At 43.3% G+C, this 17280-nt stretch overlaps 2 protein-coding genes across 2 annotated transcripts in view; both read left to right on the top strand.

The window, feature by feature from the left end:
* Positions 1 to 430: 430 nt before the first annotated feature.
* LOC121948668 (coiled-coil domain-containing protein 141-like) lies at positions 431 to 15167 on the top strand. The gene is made up of 7 exons (XM_042494067.1): positions 431 to 747; positions 5650 to 5857; positions 10863 to 10985; positions 12839 to 13078; positions 13593 to 13686; positions 14426 to 14568; positions 15048 to 15167. Exons 3-7 carry the CDS (start codon positions 10971 to 10973, stop codon positions 15165 to 15167), a joined length of 612 nt encoding a protein of 203 aa, XP_042350001.1. The 5' UTR covers positions 431 to 747; positions 5650 to 5857; positions 10863 to 10970.
* The window catches only part of LOC121948667, a 30231-nt gene continuing 27545 nt past the window's right edge, over positions 14595 to 17280 (top strand). Inside the window, exons 1-3 of the mRNA XM_042494066.1 lie at positions 14595 to 14677; positions 15046 to 15207; positions 16524 to 17280. The exon at positions 16524 to 17280 is cut by the window's right edge and continues 793 nt beyond it. Coding sequence (XP_042350000.1) covers positions 15178 to 15207; positions 16524 to 17280 — 787 coding nt within the window. The 5' untranslated portion in view covers positions 14595 to 14677; positions 15046 to 15177. The remainder of the gene's footprint in view (positions 14678 to 15045; positions 15208 to 16523) is intronic.

The following is a 17280-nucleotide window of genomic DNA, read 5'->3' as shown; positions in this document are numbered from 1 at the left end:
GTGTGTGAATGGTTAAAAACTGAGTGCTGCTTTATACGTGCAAATTGAATGCACCAAAAGTCTGTTGGCAAAAATCAACACAATCTTCAGAAGACAAAAAACTGCCCAACTGCCCATTTGAGTTTAAAAAAAAATTATTTTTTTAAAGATAATGAAAGAGTTTTTCAAGAAAAAATAGCGCCTGAATTTTTTGAAGAAAACATTTAAGTTATCTTTCCTTTGAAAAATAGCTGTAAATAAATACAAAACACAGCCCTTGTCAGCCAAGTTGTATGCCCCTCCCCTAAACCCAAAATGACAACATAAGCCCCGCCCACTGCTTAAAACATATTTGACAGGCGTCCCTCTTTATACACCACCCCCTCCCCTCATCAATAACAAACAGTCCCTAAAAAGTGGAAGCAGAGCAGCAGTGTGACGGCTCGTCAGAGCGAGTGTCTCGTCCTGATGAAGTTGATGTGCTGCTGATGTATTTACGGCGTGTGTGTCCCTGAAGCAGAGACACCAGTGTTTGTTTATGGAGGACAGATGTCTCGCTGTCATTCAGCACTGCGATAATCTCACTGCAAACCACACAACTATTTTTACCTCCCCTTCCTCCCTCCCTCCCTCCCTCTGTCCCTCCCTCCCTCTGTCCCTCTCTGAGTCCCTCTCTGTCCCTCTCAGTGTCTCTGTGAGTCTCTCAGTGTTTTCGTGTCTCCACAGTGTCGGCGGGGAAACGTCCTGATCTCCGTGAATGCTCCTCAGGTACCGTCATTACGCTTTGATTTATAGTTTCTATATTGTCTGTCTGCTGGTTTTAAAAGGAGTACAGATAAATGTGCTCCGAGTGCTCGGAGGGAAAAGTCACAGAAATCTGAGCTATGGAGTTATTTCTCAATTTATTGATTTTGTCAGTTATTTAGTCTTTTTTACGCCGCTGGACCCGAGTGACTGGTTTTGTTCTTTTCATGGGTTCACGTGTTCTCAATTACAGTCAAACCAACCTTAAACCTCAAACCTTAAACCTCAAATCTCAAACCTCAAACCTTAAATCTCAAACCTCAAACCTTAAATCTCAAACCTCAAACCTTAAATCTCAAACCTCAAACCTCGAACCTTAAATCTCAAACCTCAAACCTTAAACCTCAAACCTCAAACCTCAAACCTCAAACCTCAAACCTTCGAACCTTAAATCTCAAACCTTAAATCTCAAACCCAAACCTCAAACCTTAAATGTCAAACCTCAAACCCTAAACCTCAAACCTTAAATCTCAAACCTCAAACCTTAAACCTCAAACCTTAAACCTCAAACCTCAAACCTTAAATCTCAAACCTCAAACCTCAAACCCTAAACCTCAAACCTTAAATCTCAAACCTCAAACTTTAAATCTCAAACCTCAAACCTCAAACCTCAAATCTTAAATCTCAAACCTTAAATCTCAAACCTCAAACCTCAAACCTTAAACCTCAAACCTCAAACCTTAAATCTCAAACCTCAAACCTCAAACCTTAAATCTCAAACCTCAAACCTTAAACCTTAAACCTCAAACCTCAAACCTTAAACCTTAAATCTCAAACCTTAAACCTCAAACCTTAAACCTTAAACCTTAAACCTCAAACCTCAAACCTTAAACCTTAAACCTCAAACCTTAAATCTCAAACCTCAAACCTTAAATCTCAAACCTCAAACCTCAAACCTCAAATCTTAAATCTCAAACCTTAAATCTCAAACCTCAAACCTCAAACCTTAAACCTCAAACCTCAAACCTTAAATCTCAAACCTCAAACCTCAAACCTTAAATCTCAAACCTCAAACCTCAAACCTCAAATCTTAAATCTCAAACCTTAAATCTCAAACCTCAAACCTCAAACCTTAAACCTCAAACCTCAAACCTTAAATCTCAAACCTCAAACCTCAAACCTTAAATCTCAAACCTCAAACCTTAAACCTTAAACCTCAAACCTCAAACCTTAAACCTTAAATCTCAAACCTTAAACCTCAAACCTTAAACCTTAAACCTTAAACCTCAAACCTCAAACCTTAAACCTTAAATCTCAAACCTCAAACCTTAAACCTTAAACCTCAAACCTCAAACCTCAAACCTTAAACCTCAAACCTTAAACCTTAAATCTCAAACCTTAAACCTCAAACCTTAAACCTTAAACCTTAAACCTTAAATCTCAAACCTTAAACCTCTAACCTTGAATCTCAAAATTTAAACCTTATACCTTAAATCTCAAACCTTAAATCTTAAACCTCAAACCTTGAGATAAGCTCGAAGGAAAAGTTCGAAACATTTTTGGGATTTTGAGTTGGTGAAAACAGTCCATCGCTGCTAAGAGCTGCTCAGGGAAACAAGACTTTTTTGTTTGTCTTTTAAAGAGAAACTAAATATTTAAACATTAAACTGATAATTAAAAAATGACTGAATTCAGAAACTATTTGAGCTAAAGGGAGATGAAAGATGTTTGTCACTTTCTGCTGATCAATCACAGTTTTAAATCCTCTTCCTCAGAGTTAAAGACAAACTAAATGACATAACTGCAGGCGTGTTTTTAAAGGTTATTATTTGCTTTGCTTTTCATTTCCATCATTTGGTTCCCTCTCTCTGCTCATATCAAATCAAATAGTTTGATCTTTCATTAGTAATATCCTATTGGAAAGTATTGTCTAAAATGTTATTAATTTGTTGAATAAATAAATAATGGCATTTAAAAAATAAAAAAGATGAGTTGACATAGTGGAAACTATTTTCTTGCAGTCTTAAGATCATGAAGTCCAGTATTAGAGTCCAGTAAGGACGAATCATTTGCTCCTAGCTGTAAACTGTCAGTCAGACTTTTAGCTTTTTAGGTTGTGAAAAATGACGATAGCCTAATAAAAAAGACGAGTGACATTAAAAACTTTAAAATACCAAATAAAAAGCATGAACACTGAACTGCTTCTCAACCAGCCGAGTTCAAAGCGACGTCTTTAGAAGTCCTTTTCTGCTCATTTTCAGGGTCAGGCGTGTTTTTTGGCTGTCTACCGGAACACGTTTACCTGCTTTAATATTGAGAAACGCAAAATCTGCCTCAGACTGTCTGAATATCTTCACTTTCTGCATCCTCCTCGTCTGCGTCTCTGCGCCGTCACTGCAGTCAGTAAAATGACTGACTTTAAATCCTATATTTGTGACATCACAGCGTCACAGGAGTCCTGACGGCTCATTTGAAGGACAAATCTTAATCTTGACTGCTTCATCTATTCTACCTTGTACCTTTAAAGTCCCGTTTTCTGTATTTCTTCATCACCTAAACCTGCTTTTTATCACAAAACACACACGAAAATCTGACTTTTTACAATATGGGACCTTTAACTGATCAATAAAGCATCAGTGAATGATGTATGAACCATTAATACAGCCGGCAGGTACAGCTGGCTGCATTTATAAAGACTGTATTCAGGCTTAAAGTTTGCAGGAAATCAAGCAAATTAAAGCAAAGATAACTTTGAGATGGAAAAAAAACTTTCAGAATAAAACACAAAAAACAGTCAAGTTTCCGTGTGAGTGTGAAGCAGCCTGCTGACCTCGTCCACACCAAACTCGACATTTAAGACAAAAACACGCAGACAGACGAGTCCTCTTCCACTCACACGAAGATCTGAAACACCATGATCCAAACTCAAAAACTGAAATTAAAACACAGCACCAGCCGAACCCTGACCCTTAAAACGCACCCTGATCCTCCGTCACTCACCCTGACCCTCGAAACACACCCTGACCCTTAAAACGCACCCTGATCCTCCGTCACTCACCCTGACCCTCGAAACGCACCCTGACCCTTAAAACGCACCCCTGACCCTCTGTCACTCACCCTGATCCTCAAAACGCACCCTGACCCTCAAAACACACCCTGACCCTTAAAACACACCCTGATCCTCCGTCACACACCCTGACCCTCAAAACACACCCTGATCCTTAAAACGCACCCTGACCCTCTGTCACTCACCCTGACCCTCAAAACACACCCTGACCCAGAAAACACACCCTGACCCTCAAAATGCACTCTGACCCTTAAAAGACACCCTGACCCTTAAAACGCACCCTGATCCTCCATCACTCACCCTGACCCTCAAAACACACCCTGACCCTTAAAATGCACCCTGACCCTCCGTCACTCAGCCTGACCCTTAAAACACACCCTGACCCTTAAAACACAAAAATGTATTGATAATTATAAAAATTTCATATATAAAATTATTTATCTTTTGTGCTTATTTTCGGGTAATTTTCTTATAACTTTTCTTTTCTATTTATTTTTTGGCTAATTTTTGAGCCACGTGATGTTGAGTTGCTTGTTGCTTTCTCCCATGAAAGAAATCAAACCAGTTTATTCAGGTTTCAAAGGGTTAATGACAAAGCCGTGAGCATATTAACGGATGATGAGAATAATCTTTAGCTGCAGCTGGCATTGATAATGAGCTGGAGTGATTGACTGATTGATCTGGTGGTTCTCTCTCCGTGCGTCGGTATATTTAGTGCGGCTGTGGCGGCAGCGGTGGTTTCCACGAGCCGCTGTAAAGAGATCACATTTCATCTAAATCTGTTGGAGCTCTCAGTCACCACTTTAGCTGCTCGCTGAATGTTAACCCTTTAACACCTGGACCATTATCAGTGTTCTTTGCAAGCATTAAAACCTGAAACCTGACAGATGTGTTGGTTTCTTTAAAAAAATACAATAAACTTGGCACGAGGTGCCCAATGATAAGAAAATGACCTGAAATCTGTGGTTCGTTTTTTTAAAAAAGGAGAGATAAAGTTATTATAAGTTATGTTTAAAGTTTAAAAAAAACATAAGGAACAATTTTATAAAATATACATTTACATGTTTAAAATCATGTCATGGAAATATGTACACATGTTTGTACATTAACACTAATTCTTTTTATTTTATTCTTGTTTTTTAATTTCATGCTTATTTTGAGTAATTTCTTGTCAAGCTGCACATTTCCTCCTCCCAGTGTTAAAAAAACAAACAAAAAAACCCCAATGTGCTGAAGTTTTAAAGGGTTAACTAATGTTAGCATGTCATACTCTGACAGCAGCTCAGATTCACCTCAGAGAGGATCAGATCATCAGATCATCAGACGATCAGATCATCAGACGATCAGATCATCAGACCATCAGACGATCAGATCATCAGATCATCAGACGATCAGATCATCATCAGACCATCAGACGATCAGACGATCAGATCATCAGACGATCAGACGATCAAATGGTCAGGTCAGATTCAACGTTTTGATGTGAGCGGGATCTCTGAGTCTGAATGCTTTGGTTTCTGCTCCAGAAGAAGATCAGCTCAGTGTGAACTTTCCCTCACAAACTGAACCCGTGTGTCTCTTTGTCTTTGTTCTGCAGAAAACTGGTCTGTCCTCGTCCAGCTGCTGGACCTCAGCTGCTGGTCTGCAGTGAGTCCGGCTGCTGGTCGGCAGACTGCTTCGATTTGGACAGTTTGGGGAACTTTACGTGTTCACTCCAACGATGAAAACAGAAAATATAATAGAACAGAAACTCTAAGAGATACGAGTTCTACACAAAGAGGACAGAGACAGTTTAAAGACAGGTCTCAGAAGTCCCAGAGGATACTGGGTCCTTCTCAATAACAGGGATCTGGATTTAGTCTGTGCAGATGACGACCGGAGAGACAGAGGAGACATGTGGAGGAAAGCAGGAGACAGGAGGAGGAGGACAGCAGGAGACAGGAGGAGGAGGACAGCAGGAGACAGGAGGAGGAGGACAGCAGGAGGGAAGCAGACGCTCTGTCACTGCTCTGAGCACCATCGCCATCCAGGCCGGCCAATCGCCTGCTCGTCGTCTCTGTCCTCAAGGTTTGTCTGTCCATCTGAGGGTCAATGATAACAAGATCACGAGATGTATACGTGTGTGTGTGTGTGTGTGTGTGTGTGTGTGTGTAAACACACAGCTAGAAGTCGGTAGAAGTCAAACTTATATATCCTGACTCACTTTCTCACTTTCTCTTTGAACACTTTATATATTATGTCAACAAATTCCCAAAATTTACACCTAATGTACAAACACAACATCCCTCTTTTAGGTACCAACAAATGAAAGAAGATAAGAACTATCCCAAGTTTAGACCGTTAGCCTCACTTTACTTTAGCTGGTGGTGGATTTACAGAGCGAGCTGTGACTCTGAGCGAGCTGTGACTCTGAGCGAGCTGTGACTCTGAGCGAGCTGTGACTCTGAGCGAGCTGTGACTCTGAGCGAGCTGTGACTCTGAGCGAGCTGTGACTCTGAGCGAGCTGTGACTCTGAGCGAGCTGTGACTCTGAGCGAGCTGTGACTCTGAGAGAGCTGTGACTCTGAGAGAGCTGTGACTCTGAGAGAGCTGTGACTCTCTGAGCGAGCTGTGACTCTCTGAGAGAGCTGTGACTCTGAGCTGTGACTCTGAGAGAGCTGTGACTCTCTGAGCGAGCTGTGACTCTCTGAGCGAGCTGTGACTCTGAGCTGTGACTCTGAGCGAGCTGTGACTCTCTGAGCGAGCTGTGACTCTCTGAGCGAGCTGTGACTCTGAGAGAGCTGTGACTCTCTGAGCGAGCTGTGACTCTGAGAGAGCTGTGACTCTCTGAGCGAGCTGTGACTCTCTGAGCGAGCTGTGACTCGGAGAGAGCTGTGACTCTGAGCGAGCTGTGACTCTGAGAGAGCTGTGACTCTCTGAGCGAGCTGTGACTCAGAGCAAGCTGTAACTCTGAGCTGTGACTCTGAGCTGTGACTCAGAGCGAGCTGTGACTCTGAGCTGTGACTCTGAGCTGTGACTCAGAGCGAGCTGTGACTCTGAGCTGTGACTCAGAGCGAGCTGTGACTCTGAGCTGTGACTCTGAGCGAGCTGTGACTCTGAGCTGTGACTCTGAGCTGTGACTCTGAGCTGTGACTCAGAGCTGTGACTCTGAGCTGTGACTCTGAGCTGTGACTCAGAGCGAGCTGTGACTCTGAGCTGTGACTCTGAGCTGTGACTCAGAGCGAGCTGTGACTCTGAGCTGTGACTCTGAGCTGTGACTCTGAGCTGTGACTCAGAGCGAGCTGTGACTCTGAGAGAGCTGTGACTCTGAGCGAGCTGTGACTCTGAGAGAGCTGTGACTCTCTGAGCGAGCTGTGACTCTCTGAGAGAGCTGTGACTCTGAGCTGTGACTCTGAGCGAGCTGTGACTCTGAGCGAGCTGTGACTCTGAGAGAGCTGTGACTCTCTGAGCGAGCTGTGACTCTCTGAGCGAGCTGTGACTCTGAGCTGTGACTCTGAGCGAGCTGTGACTCTCTGAGCGAGCTGTGACTCTGAGAGAGCTGTGACTCTCTGAGCGAGCTGTGACTCTCTGAGCGAGCTGTGACTCTGAGCTGTGACTCTGAGCGAGCTGTGACTCTCTGAGCGAGCTGTGACTCTCTGAGCGAGCTGTGACTCTGAGAGAGCTGTGACTCTCTGAGCGAGCTGTGACTCTGAGAGAGCTGTGACTCTCTGAGCGAGCTGTGACTCTGAGAGAGCTGTGACTCTCTGAGCGAGCTGTGACTCTCTGAGCGAGCTGTGACTCGGAGAGAGCTGTGACTCTGAGCGAGCTGTGACTCTGAGAGAGCTGTGACTCTCTGAGCGAGCTGTGACTCAGAGCAAGCTGTAACTCTGAGCTGTGACTCTGAGCTGTGACTCTGAGCTGTGACTCAGAGCGAGCTGTGACTCTGAGCTGTGACTCTGAGCTGTGACTCAGAGCGAGCTGTGACTCTGAGCTGTGACTCAGAGCGAGCTGTGACTCTGAGCTGTGACTCTGAGCGAGCTGTGACCTGAGCTGTGACTCTGAGCTGTGACTCTGAGCTGTGACTCAGAGCTGTGACTCTGAGCTGTGACTCTGAGCTGTGACTCAGAGCGAGCTGTGACTCTGAGCTGTGACTCTGAGCTGTGACTCAGAGCGAGCTGTGACTCTGAGCTGTGACTCTGAGCTGTGACTCAGAGCGAGCTGTGACTCTGAGCTGTGACTCTGAGCTGTGACTCTGAGCTGTGACTCAGAGCGAGCTGTGACTCTGAGCTGTGACTCTGAGCTGTGACTCTGAGCTGTGACTCAGAGCGCGAGCTGTGACTCTGAGCGAGCTGTGACTCTGAGCTGTGACTCTGAGCTGTGACTCAGAGCGAGCTGTGACTCTGAGCTGTGACTCAGAGCGAGCTGTGACTCTGAGCTGTGACTCTGAGCGAGCTGTGACTCTGAGCTGTGACTCTGAGCTGTGACTCTGAGCTGTGACTCAGAGCTGTGACTCTGAGCTGTGACTCTGAGCTGTGACTCAGAGCGAGCTGTGACTCTGAGCTGTGACTCTGAGCTGTGACTCAGAGCGAGCTGTGACTCTGAGCTGTGACTCTGAGCTGTGACTCTGAGCTGTGACTCAGAGCGAGCTGTGACTCTGAGCTGTGACTCTGAGCTGTGACTCTGAGCTGTGACTCTGAGCTGTGACTCTGAGCTGTGACTCAGAGCTGTGACTCTGAGCTGTGACTCAGAGCGAGCTGTGACTCTGAGCTGTGACTCTGAGCTGTGACTCAGAGCGAGCTGTGACTCTGAGCTGTGACTCTGAGCTGTGACTCAGAGCGAGCTGTGACTCTGAGCTGTGACTCTGAGCTGTGACTCAGAGCGAGCTGTGACTCTGAGCTGTGACTCTGAGCTGTGACTCTGAGCTGTGACTCAGAGCGAGCTGTGACTCTGAGCTGTGACTCTGAGCTGTGACTCTGAGCTGTGACTCAGAGCGAGCTGTGACTCTGAGCGAGCTGTGACTCTGAGCTGTGACTCTGAGCTGTGACTCAGAGCGAGCTGTGACTCTGAGCTGTGACTCAGAGCGAGCTGTGACTCTGAGCTGTGACTCTGAGCGAGCTGTGACTCTGAGCTGTGACTCTGAGCTGTGACTCTGAGCTGTGACTCAGAGCTGTGACTCTGAGCTGTGACTCTGAGCTGTGACTCAGAGCGAGCTGTGACTCTGAGCTGTGACTCTGAGCTGTGACTCAGAGCGAGCTGTGACTCTGAGCTGTGACTCTGAGCTGTGACTCTGAGCTGTGACTCAGAGCGAGCTGTGACTCTGAGCTGTGACTCTGAGCTGTGACTCTGAGCTGTGACTCTGAGCTGTGACTCAGAGCTGTGACTCTGAGCTGTGACTCAGAGCGAGCTGTGACTCTGAGCTGTGACTCTGAGCTGTGACTCAGAGCGAGCTGTGACTCTGAGCTGTGACTCTGAGCTGTGACTCAGAGCGAGCTGTGACTCTGAGCTGTGACTCTGAGCTGTGACTCAGAGCGAGCTGTGACTCTGAGCTGTGACTCTGAGCTGTGACTCAGAGCGAGCTGTGACTCTGAGCTGTGACTCTGAGCTGTGACTCAGAGCTGTGACTCTGAGCTGTGACTCAGAGCGAGCTGTGACTCTGAGCTGTGACTCTGAGCTGTGACTCAGAGCGAGCTGTGACTCTGAGCTGTGACTCTGAGCTGTGACTCAGAGCGAGCTGTGACTCTGAGCTGTGACTCTGAGCTGTGACTCAGAGCGAGCTGTGACTCTGAGCTGTGACTCTGAGCTGTGACTCTGAGCTGCTCCACAGACGCTTACACATGAGGTCATGTTTAATATTCACCTCACATTGAATGATTTTATTATCCGAGCGTCCGTTAGCTTTGACCTGAATGTGTTTGTCTCTGAAGGCTTCAGAAGTTAAACACTCACATGATGCTTCCTGTTATAGAACAAACTGTTTACTGAAGCTGCTCAGAGTGTGTGTGTGTGTGTGTGTGTGTGTGTGTGTGTGTGTGTGTGTGTGTGTGTGTGTGTGCATTCCTTGGGATGATACAGTATCTCTGGCATGTGGACTGAAAAAGACATGACACGTGAACACACACACACACACACACACACACACACACACACACACACACACACACACACACATGCGTGCAGAGGTCCGTGTCGCTCACTTTGACCTTCAGCCGTCATCGATTCGTCACTGAGAACAAAAACAAACTTTATTTACGCTGCATGCTTCATACGTGTTGTAATGATGCTGCGTTCATGTGATTCCACGTGAAGTTCATGTTTTCACTTTTTCAAAAAAATGTTTGTTTCCAAAATGTTCAGCAGAGTTTAAACAAGAGGCCGATAGGTGTTTACACTTTACTGAGACTTTTATATATTACATTTTTATATATGTTTATATTTAATCTAGGTCACTCTACATAGACAGCAGATAACATAAACACCATTTTACACTTTACGTGTGATATGTAATTAATTTAAATTAATAAAACGTTTCTTCCCGTTGATCAGACACTGATGTTCCCTCCGTGTTCGTGCGTTTGTGGCGTGGCGTCGGCGCCTCGTGCTGTAAAGTCAGCGTGTTGTCGGTGTTAGTTTTCTGGCTGCTGCAGAGTTCAGTTTGCTGCAGCTAACAGACACAAACTCAGATGTGACTCTGCTGAAAGTCGCTGATTAATACGAGGAACAAAATAACCAAATATATCTTTTTTTACCGTCAGTTGTCGACTCTGTTTCATGATTTCTGACATTTCTGCTCTGAAACGTCACGCAAACGTCACGACTCGCCAACTCATGTATCAACAAAATTTCCCAATGTCACACTCGTAATTACGACTTTGCAGGGACATTCATATTTCTGAGGAGCACTTGAAGGCAGCATTACATAACATTACTTTACATAAATATTTCTACTCTGCTGCTTTATACTTTTACTGCGTCAGCTCAGAGCAAAATACTCGACTCAAGTTCAGTCAGCTAAAAACACAGCAAACTGTGTTTAACTCTGTGTGTGTGTGTGTGTGTGTGTGTGTGTGTGTGTGTGTGTGTGTGTGTGTGTTCAGAGTGGGTCTCTGGTCCACCTCCAGCTGGTCCAGGTCCATCCAGGTCTCTGTGAGATCGGATCGAACCAGGAGGAGACCCAGACGCTTATCCAGGAACAGCAGCAGCTGATGGAGAAACTCAAGGTACACACTCACTCACACACACACACACACACACTGAGTACACACACACACACACACACACACACTGAGTACACACACACACACACACACACACTGAGTACACACACACACACTGAGTACACACACACACGCGCACACACACACACACACACACACACACACACACACACACACACACACACACACACTGAGCACACACACACACACACTAAAAACCCGTCCAGGCTCCAGCAGTGAATCTTGTCACAGTACGTTTCTGTAAAGTACCAACGTTTCATTTGTACGTTTCATTCGTATCGTAGAGCAGCTATAATAATGCGTCATACATTACATCGTAACACGTGCAGAGTTTTACAGTTTTTATATTACACACGTGCACATTATGCTCATGATAACTGAAATCTTCACAGATTCCAGTATTTTACAGGTATGTTTGCTCTCTTAAGTACTGAGCATAGTTATCGACATGTAAATATTTCCTGTTTGACTGTATTTCCGTTTTGTGCGAAGACAAAGATCCGACTGTTCGAATCTGTCGGGTCAAATCCGAACGAAGGAGACTCTCGTGGCTCCTCACGTTTCTCTGATTCGGTTTTACAGGAAGCGACAGAACATCTGCTTATTTTGTTTTTGTAAGTTTAGAGAGAGACGGAGCAGGTAAAATAAGGATTTCCTTCCTCTCTCCGATTCACTCGGTGAATGTTTGTCAGAGTTCTGAATCTAAATGTGAGCGACGTGTATTTATGTGACCGCAACCAACTAGAAGGAAATGAAAGGATATAAAGCAGCACAACAAACAAACAAAAGTCCTCACGCAACAACCATCAGACGGGCACACAAACGGTTAAAATGTATTCAGACTGAACCTCCGTGATTTATTCTGCTGGACGTTATTAAAAAACAATCAAGAAACAAAATCAGTCAGACTTTATCTGTGACGCACTTTTCATACAAATGAACCGTAACACAAAGCGCTTCAGACGATAAACCTCACACCGTTAAATAACAGGAAGTCAAGTCAGATGCATTAAGTAAAGTAAAATAAAGTAAAGCAAAAAAAGTAAAGTAAAAAAAGTAAAATCAAATAGAGTAAAATAAAAAGGAATAAAGTAAAGAAGGTTTCTGTGATTTGTTACGGGAACATTTCTAAAAGCTCAGCTCTTAGATCGGCTTTTTTAATGTATAATTGTGAAAAACAGCAGCAGGAACCTTCACTGATAAACTGTCCTTCAATAATAATAATAACAGATACATGTTTAAATGTTTAAATGTTAAATGTTTAAATGTGAAATGTTAAATGTTAAATGTTTAAATGTGAAATGTTAAATGTTTTAAATGTTTAAATGTTAAATGTTAAATGTTTAAATGTTTAAATGTTAAATGTTTAAATGTTAAATGTTAAATGTTTAAATGTGAAATGTTAAATGTTTAAATGTTTAAATGTTAAATGTTTAAATGTTTAAATGTTAAATGTTTAAATGTTTAAATGTTTGTTAAATGTTTAAATGTTAAATGTTTAAATGTTTAAATGTTAAATGTTTAAATGTTAAATGTTAATCATTTTGCTCCTAGCAGCGTTACCTTCTTGTGGTTCATGCACAGAATTTTAAAAGCTCTGAGTTCATATTTTAAAATGCGTTTGGTTAGAATTGTGAATCAGTGAGCCGACTGTCAGTCTTTATAGATTAAAGTGACAGAGGAAACGTCGCTGAGACGCTCCAACACTGAAAAACAAGGAAACCATCAGAAAGAGAAGCTGAAACATGAAAAAGTGCACGTGTTCACATTACTGATCAACTGAAAGAAACAGGAAATAAAATGAATAAAGTGAAGGTAAAAAATGTCTGTTTCAGAAACATGAGGGACAAGTTCTGTCTGCGGTGAAGAGGAGCCAACAGGAGCGGAGGAGGAGCAGCAGGAGAGATGAGGGGAGGAGGAGGAGGAGGAGCAGAGACCAGGAGGAGGAAGAGGAGGACGTGCACGTGGCCATGGAGGCTTCTCTGAAGGAGGGCTGGGCGCTGCTCCTCCGTCTGCTCCTCAGCCGACAGCAAGTCCTCCTGCTGGCTGCAGACTTTCACCGGCGAGCGCTGGAGGTACGAAGATGAACGCAGAAACACGAACGCTGACGCTCAGACACGTTTACAGCTGAAAAAGAAAGAAGGGAGTCACAAGATGCTTACGGAGGACAGAAGCTGCCAAAATCCAAAATTAATACAGAATTTCTTTAAATGTGTCAAGAAAATAATAAATATAGAAATACATTTGGAGAAATAAATAGAAAGGAAATACAAAGAGAAAATAATAAGAAAATATGTCAAAAAATAGAAATTAAAATAATTTTATGAATAATTAAAAATAATAAAAGAGAGTATATTGAAAGAATGAAAGAATAGAATATATGAAAGAATTAAAATACCTGTCCGAGTTCCTCCACAACGACAGCTCCCTGCTGTACACTGAGTGACACACACACACACACACACACACACACACACACACACACACTCATTTTATCGGCCATCATTAAAACGCTGATACAGATCAAAGGCTCCCATTATTGAAGACATGTGACAGTCTGTGTGTGTGTGTGTGTGTGTGTATTTGCAGTTTGCAGTGTGTATGGACAGAGTGGAGGATCTGTTGATCAGAGCGGACGTCAGACTGACGGAGGTTCAGCTCTCGTACGACTCCATGAGGAAAGGTATCTGTGATGATATCAGAGTATTTTAGTGTTACACACAGCTGCAGCACTGAAGGAGTTTGAACTTGTTCTTGGTGTATTCTTCAAAAACCAGCTGCAGAAAAAAACTGATGTGTGATATATAGGGCTGTCGAGCAATTGAAAAAAACCCAAATCTAATCAATTACATGCTCTGTGATTAATTAATCTGGATTAACGTGTTATTTTGACAGCCTTAGTAATAAATAAAGAAAGTATCTATAAAATTTCCAAAGTGATTCTTCAGACTCTTTTTTCATTCTGCTCACCTGGAGACAACCGGTGCCTCTAACCACCGACTCAAACTGCTTTAAACCAGTGGAAACGGCTTTAAACCAGTGGAAACGGCTTTAAACCAGTATAAACTGCCTTAAACCAGTATAAACTGCCTTAAACCAGTATTAACTGCCTTAAACCAGTATAAACTGCCTTAAACCAGTATAAACTACTTTAAACCAGTACAAACTGCTTTAAACCATACGGTTAAACTGCCCATTAACTTGTTTGCTGTAGGAGTAGGAGAGCATGTGGTGTAAAACAGTTTAAACTGGTTTAACTGGTTTGAAATTGGACTTGACTAGTTTAAGCTGTGGAAAAGCTGTTGGAGCCTCAGACGTCCTGGTTTAAACTGGTTTAATGTCGTATAACTGGTTTGTTTGTCAGAATGATGTTTTGTGAAGCAGAATCTCATCTCTGGTGTCTCTGTGTGTTTTGGCTGCAGATGTTTTGGGTAAATCTCTGCAGGTTCTGAGTAGCAGCAGCATCCTGCTGCACAAACTCAGACGGCTGCAGAGGAACGAGGCCCTCCACAGGACAGGAGGAGTACTGCAGGAGGAGGAGGAGGAGGAGGAGGAGGAGGAGGAGGTGAATCTGTCTCAGCTGCACAACATTTAACAACTCTGGAACAGATTTACCAGTAAATGCTTTCTGTTGAATCTGCCGCTGCAGAGTCAATGCAGCACCTGAGCAGAGGGTTCGTATTCACTGAGTGAATGTTTGGTGGCAGAGCAATTTTAGTAAGAGTAATAAATCAAAAAAATATACATAATCAGCTTTTGTAATATAGAGAAACACCTTTCAGCACTCTGTCTGTCTGATAAACACAGCTGCTGCGGCTGCTGCTGTGTTTGTGGCAGAATTCTGACATATTAAAATCAATCAATGCACTGTGACATCACTGATTGGTTGAAGCTGTGGGCTGATGCTGACGCTGATGCTGATGCTGATGCTGACGCTGATGCTGACGCTGACGCTGATGCTGACGCTGACGCTGATGCTGATGCTGACGCTGATGCTGATGCTGACGCTGATGCTGATGCTGACGCTGCGTCCTTTCCCCAGAGTTCCCAGAGTTCCCGGTGCAGCAGGGGGTCGGTGCTGAGGGTGGAGGAGCTGGTGGAGGGGCTGCAGGATCGCAGGAGGAGGGCGGAGCAGGCGGTCAGGCTGCAGCTCCAACAGACTGACAGCAACATCATGGAGGAGTCGAGAAAGTCCGGATGTGAAGTGAGAGACAAACAGCAGATCGACAGCATCAGTGCAGCCTGACTTTCATCCACACTTTATGGATATAAATATGAAAAAATCAAACAGTGTAAAAATTAAAGTTTCATAAAGACTGAGAGAAAAAAAGAGTTTTGAGTTTCAAAACAGAAAAAAACTTTTAGAAACCCAAAGGTTTATAAACACACGTGTTCCTTTAACATCGACATAATTCCCAGAGTTCATCTGTAAAAACAGTTTGTGGCAGTAACCTCAAAAATGAGATTCCAGCTGTCGGACAGAATCAGATCATGAAAATGACTTGTTTAGATGAAACCTGGAATCGGATTTGGCCACATAATCTGGTTATATATATATATATATATATACAGTATGTACATGTATATGATGTGTAGGCAGTGAGGAGTCAGCTGATCAGAGTCCGTGTACGACATGAAATCGTGTGTATTTCTGTGAGTCTGAGGAGTCAGCAGAGTCGCTCTGATGTGTCAGCGAGCAGCTAAAGTTCACTTATAAATATCAAACCTGTCTGCACTCACACTCGTCTCTGCGCCATGAGATCGTGTTTAAAATATAAACCGCAGCTTCATCTGAACATCTGAACATCAGAAAATAAATCATTCAGCCAGCAGAAACTCAGCTTCATTTTTAAAAGGCATTGAAGTAATTAATATAAAAATAAGGCATTAATTGGTATTAAAACATCTTTCTTTCTTTGTTATTTTACATGTATTTTAGACCTAAATACATTTTTGTGTCTTTATTTTTCTGTTTATTGCATGAAGTTATTTTTCTTAGATTTTCATTATAGTACATTGACAATTTGGTATTTAACACATATATGTTAATATGATTTAAAAAAGAAATAGATTCATTTTTATTTTGATCTATTTTTGTTTCTTTAGTTTTATATGTGTATTGCATGAAGTTTCTTTTACTTTCAGATTTTTGTTAGATTACATTGACTTTTTTACAGTGCATTATACAGATAAAAAATAATAATAAATTGATGCGCTTTTTGAAAATATTTTACGGTCTATGGTAAATTGAGCACAGCGTTAGTTCAGGCAGGCCACGGTGTCATGCAGGCCTCATCAGCTGATGAGCCTCTAAGCATCTGATTGGCTAACTCACTGGTGCCGCCTTATTTAAGCTGCTCTGGCCCGCCTGCTCTTCCCTGTTCCCTCTGCATGCTGCTTTTGCGCCCTCCGAGTCTTGGTGCGATTTCTAATTAAACAGAAAACTTTCAGAAAAAATTATTTTCTTTTTGTGAGTAAAAGTTTGATCCAGTTCTCCTGGACTCTCTGTCCTCACTGCAGGACCAGATCCTGGACAAGGACCTGCAGCCTGGACCCACATCAGACTGCAGCTCTGAACCTGGACCAGAGGAGACCACAGACCTGCAGACTAGATCCACATCAGTGCTGAAGCCTGAATCTGCATCAGCTGTACAATCCGGATCCAGACCAGAGGAGACCAGAATCTTCATGTCTGGATCCAGATCAGATCTTAAGTCTGGATCGAAACCAGAGGTGCCCAAAAAACTGCAAACTGGACTCACATTAAACCTGCAGACTGGTTCTGGATCCAATTTGGAGTCCGTTTCTAAAACAGAACAGAACACAGGCCTGCAGACCAGATCCAGATCAGATTTGAGGTCTGGATCTAAACAGGAGGTACTCCAAAACCTGCAAACTGGACTCACAATAAACCTGGAGACTGGTTCTGGATCTGACCTGAAGCCAGATTCTAAACCAGCAAAGACCAAGGACCTGCAGACCGGATCTAGATCAGATTTGAGGTCTGGATCTAAACCAGAGGTGAAAAACTTGCAGTCTGGCTCAAGTTCAGATCGGACGACAGGACTGAGATCAGACCTGGAGCCTGAACCTGGAACCTCTGTACAGTCTGGATCCAGATCAAAGGAGTCCAGATCTAAACCAGACCTGCAGACTGATTCCAGATCAGATTTGAAGACGGGATCTAAACCAGAGGCGTCCAAAAACCTGCAGTCTGGACTCACATTAAACCTGATTACTGGTTCTGGATCTGATCTGGAGTCAGATTCTAAACCAG

This window comes from Plectropomus leopardus, chromosome 10, assembly GCF_008729295.1.
Source record: "Plectropomus leopardus isolate mb chromosome 10, YSFRI_Pleo_2.0, whole genome shotgun sequence".
Classification (NCBI taxonomy): Eukaryota; Metazoa; Chordata; class Actinopteri; order Perciformes; family Serranidae; genus Plectropomus; species Plectropomus leopardus.
The sequence above is the reverse complement of the archived record's forward strand: the minus strand, read 5'-3'. Positions and strand labels throughout refer to the sequence as shown.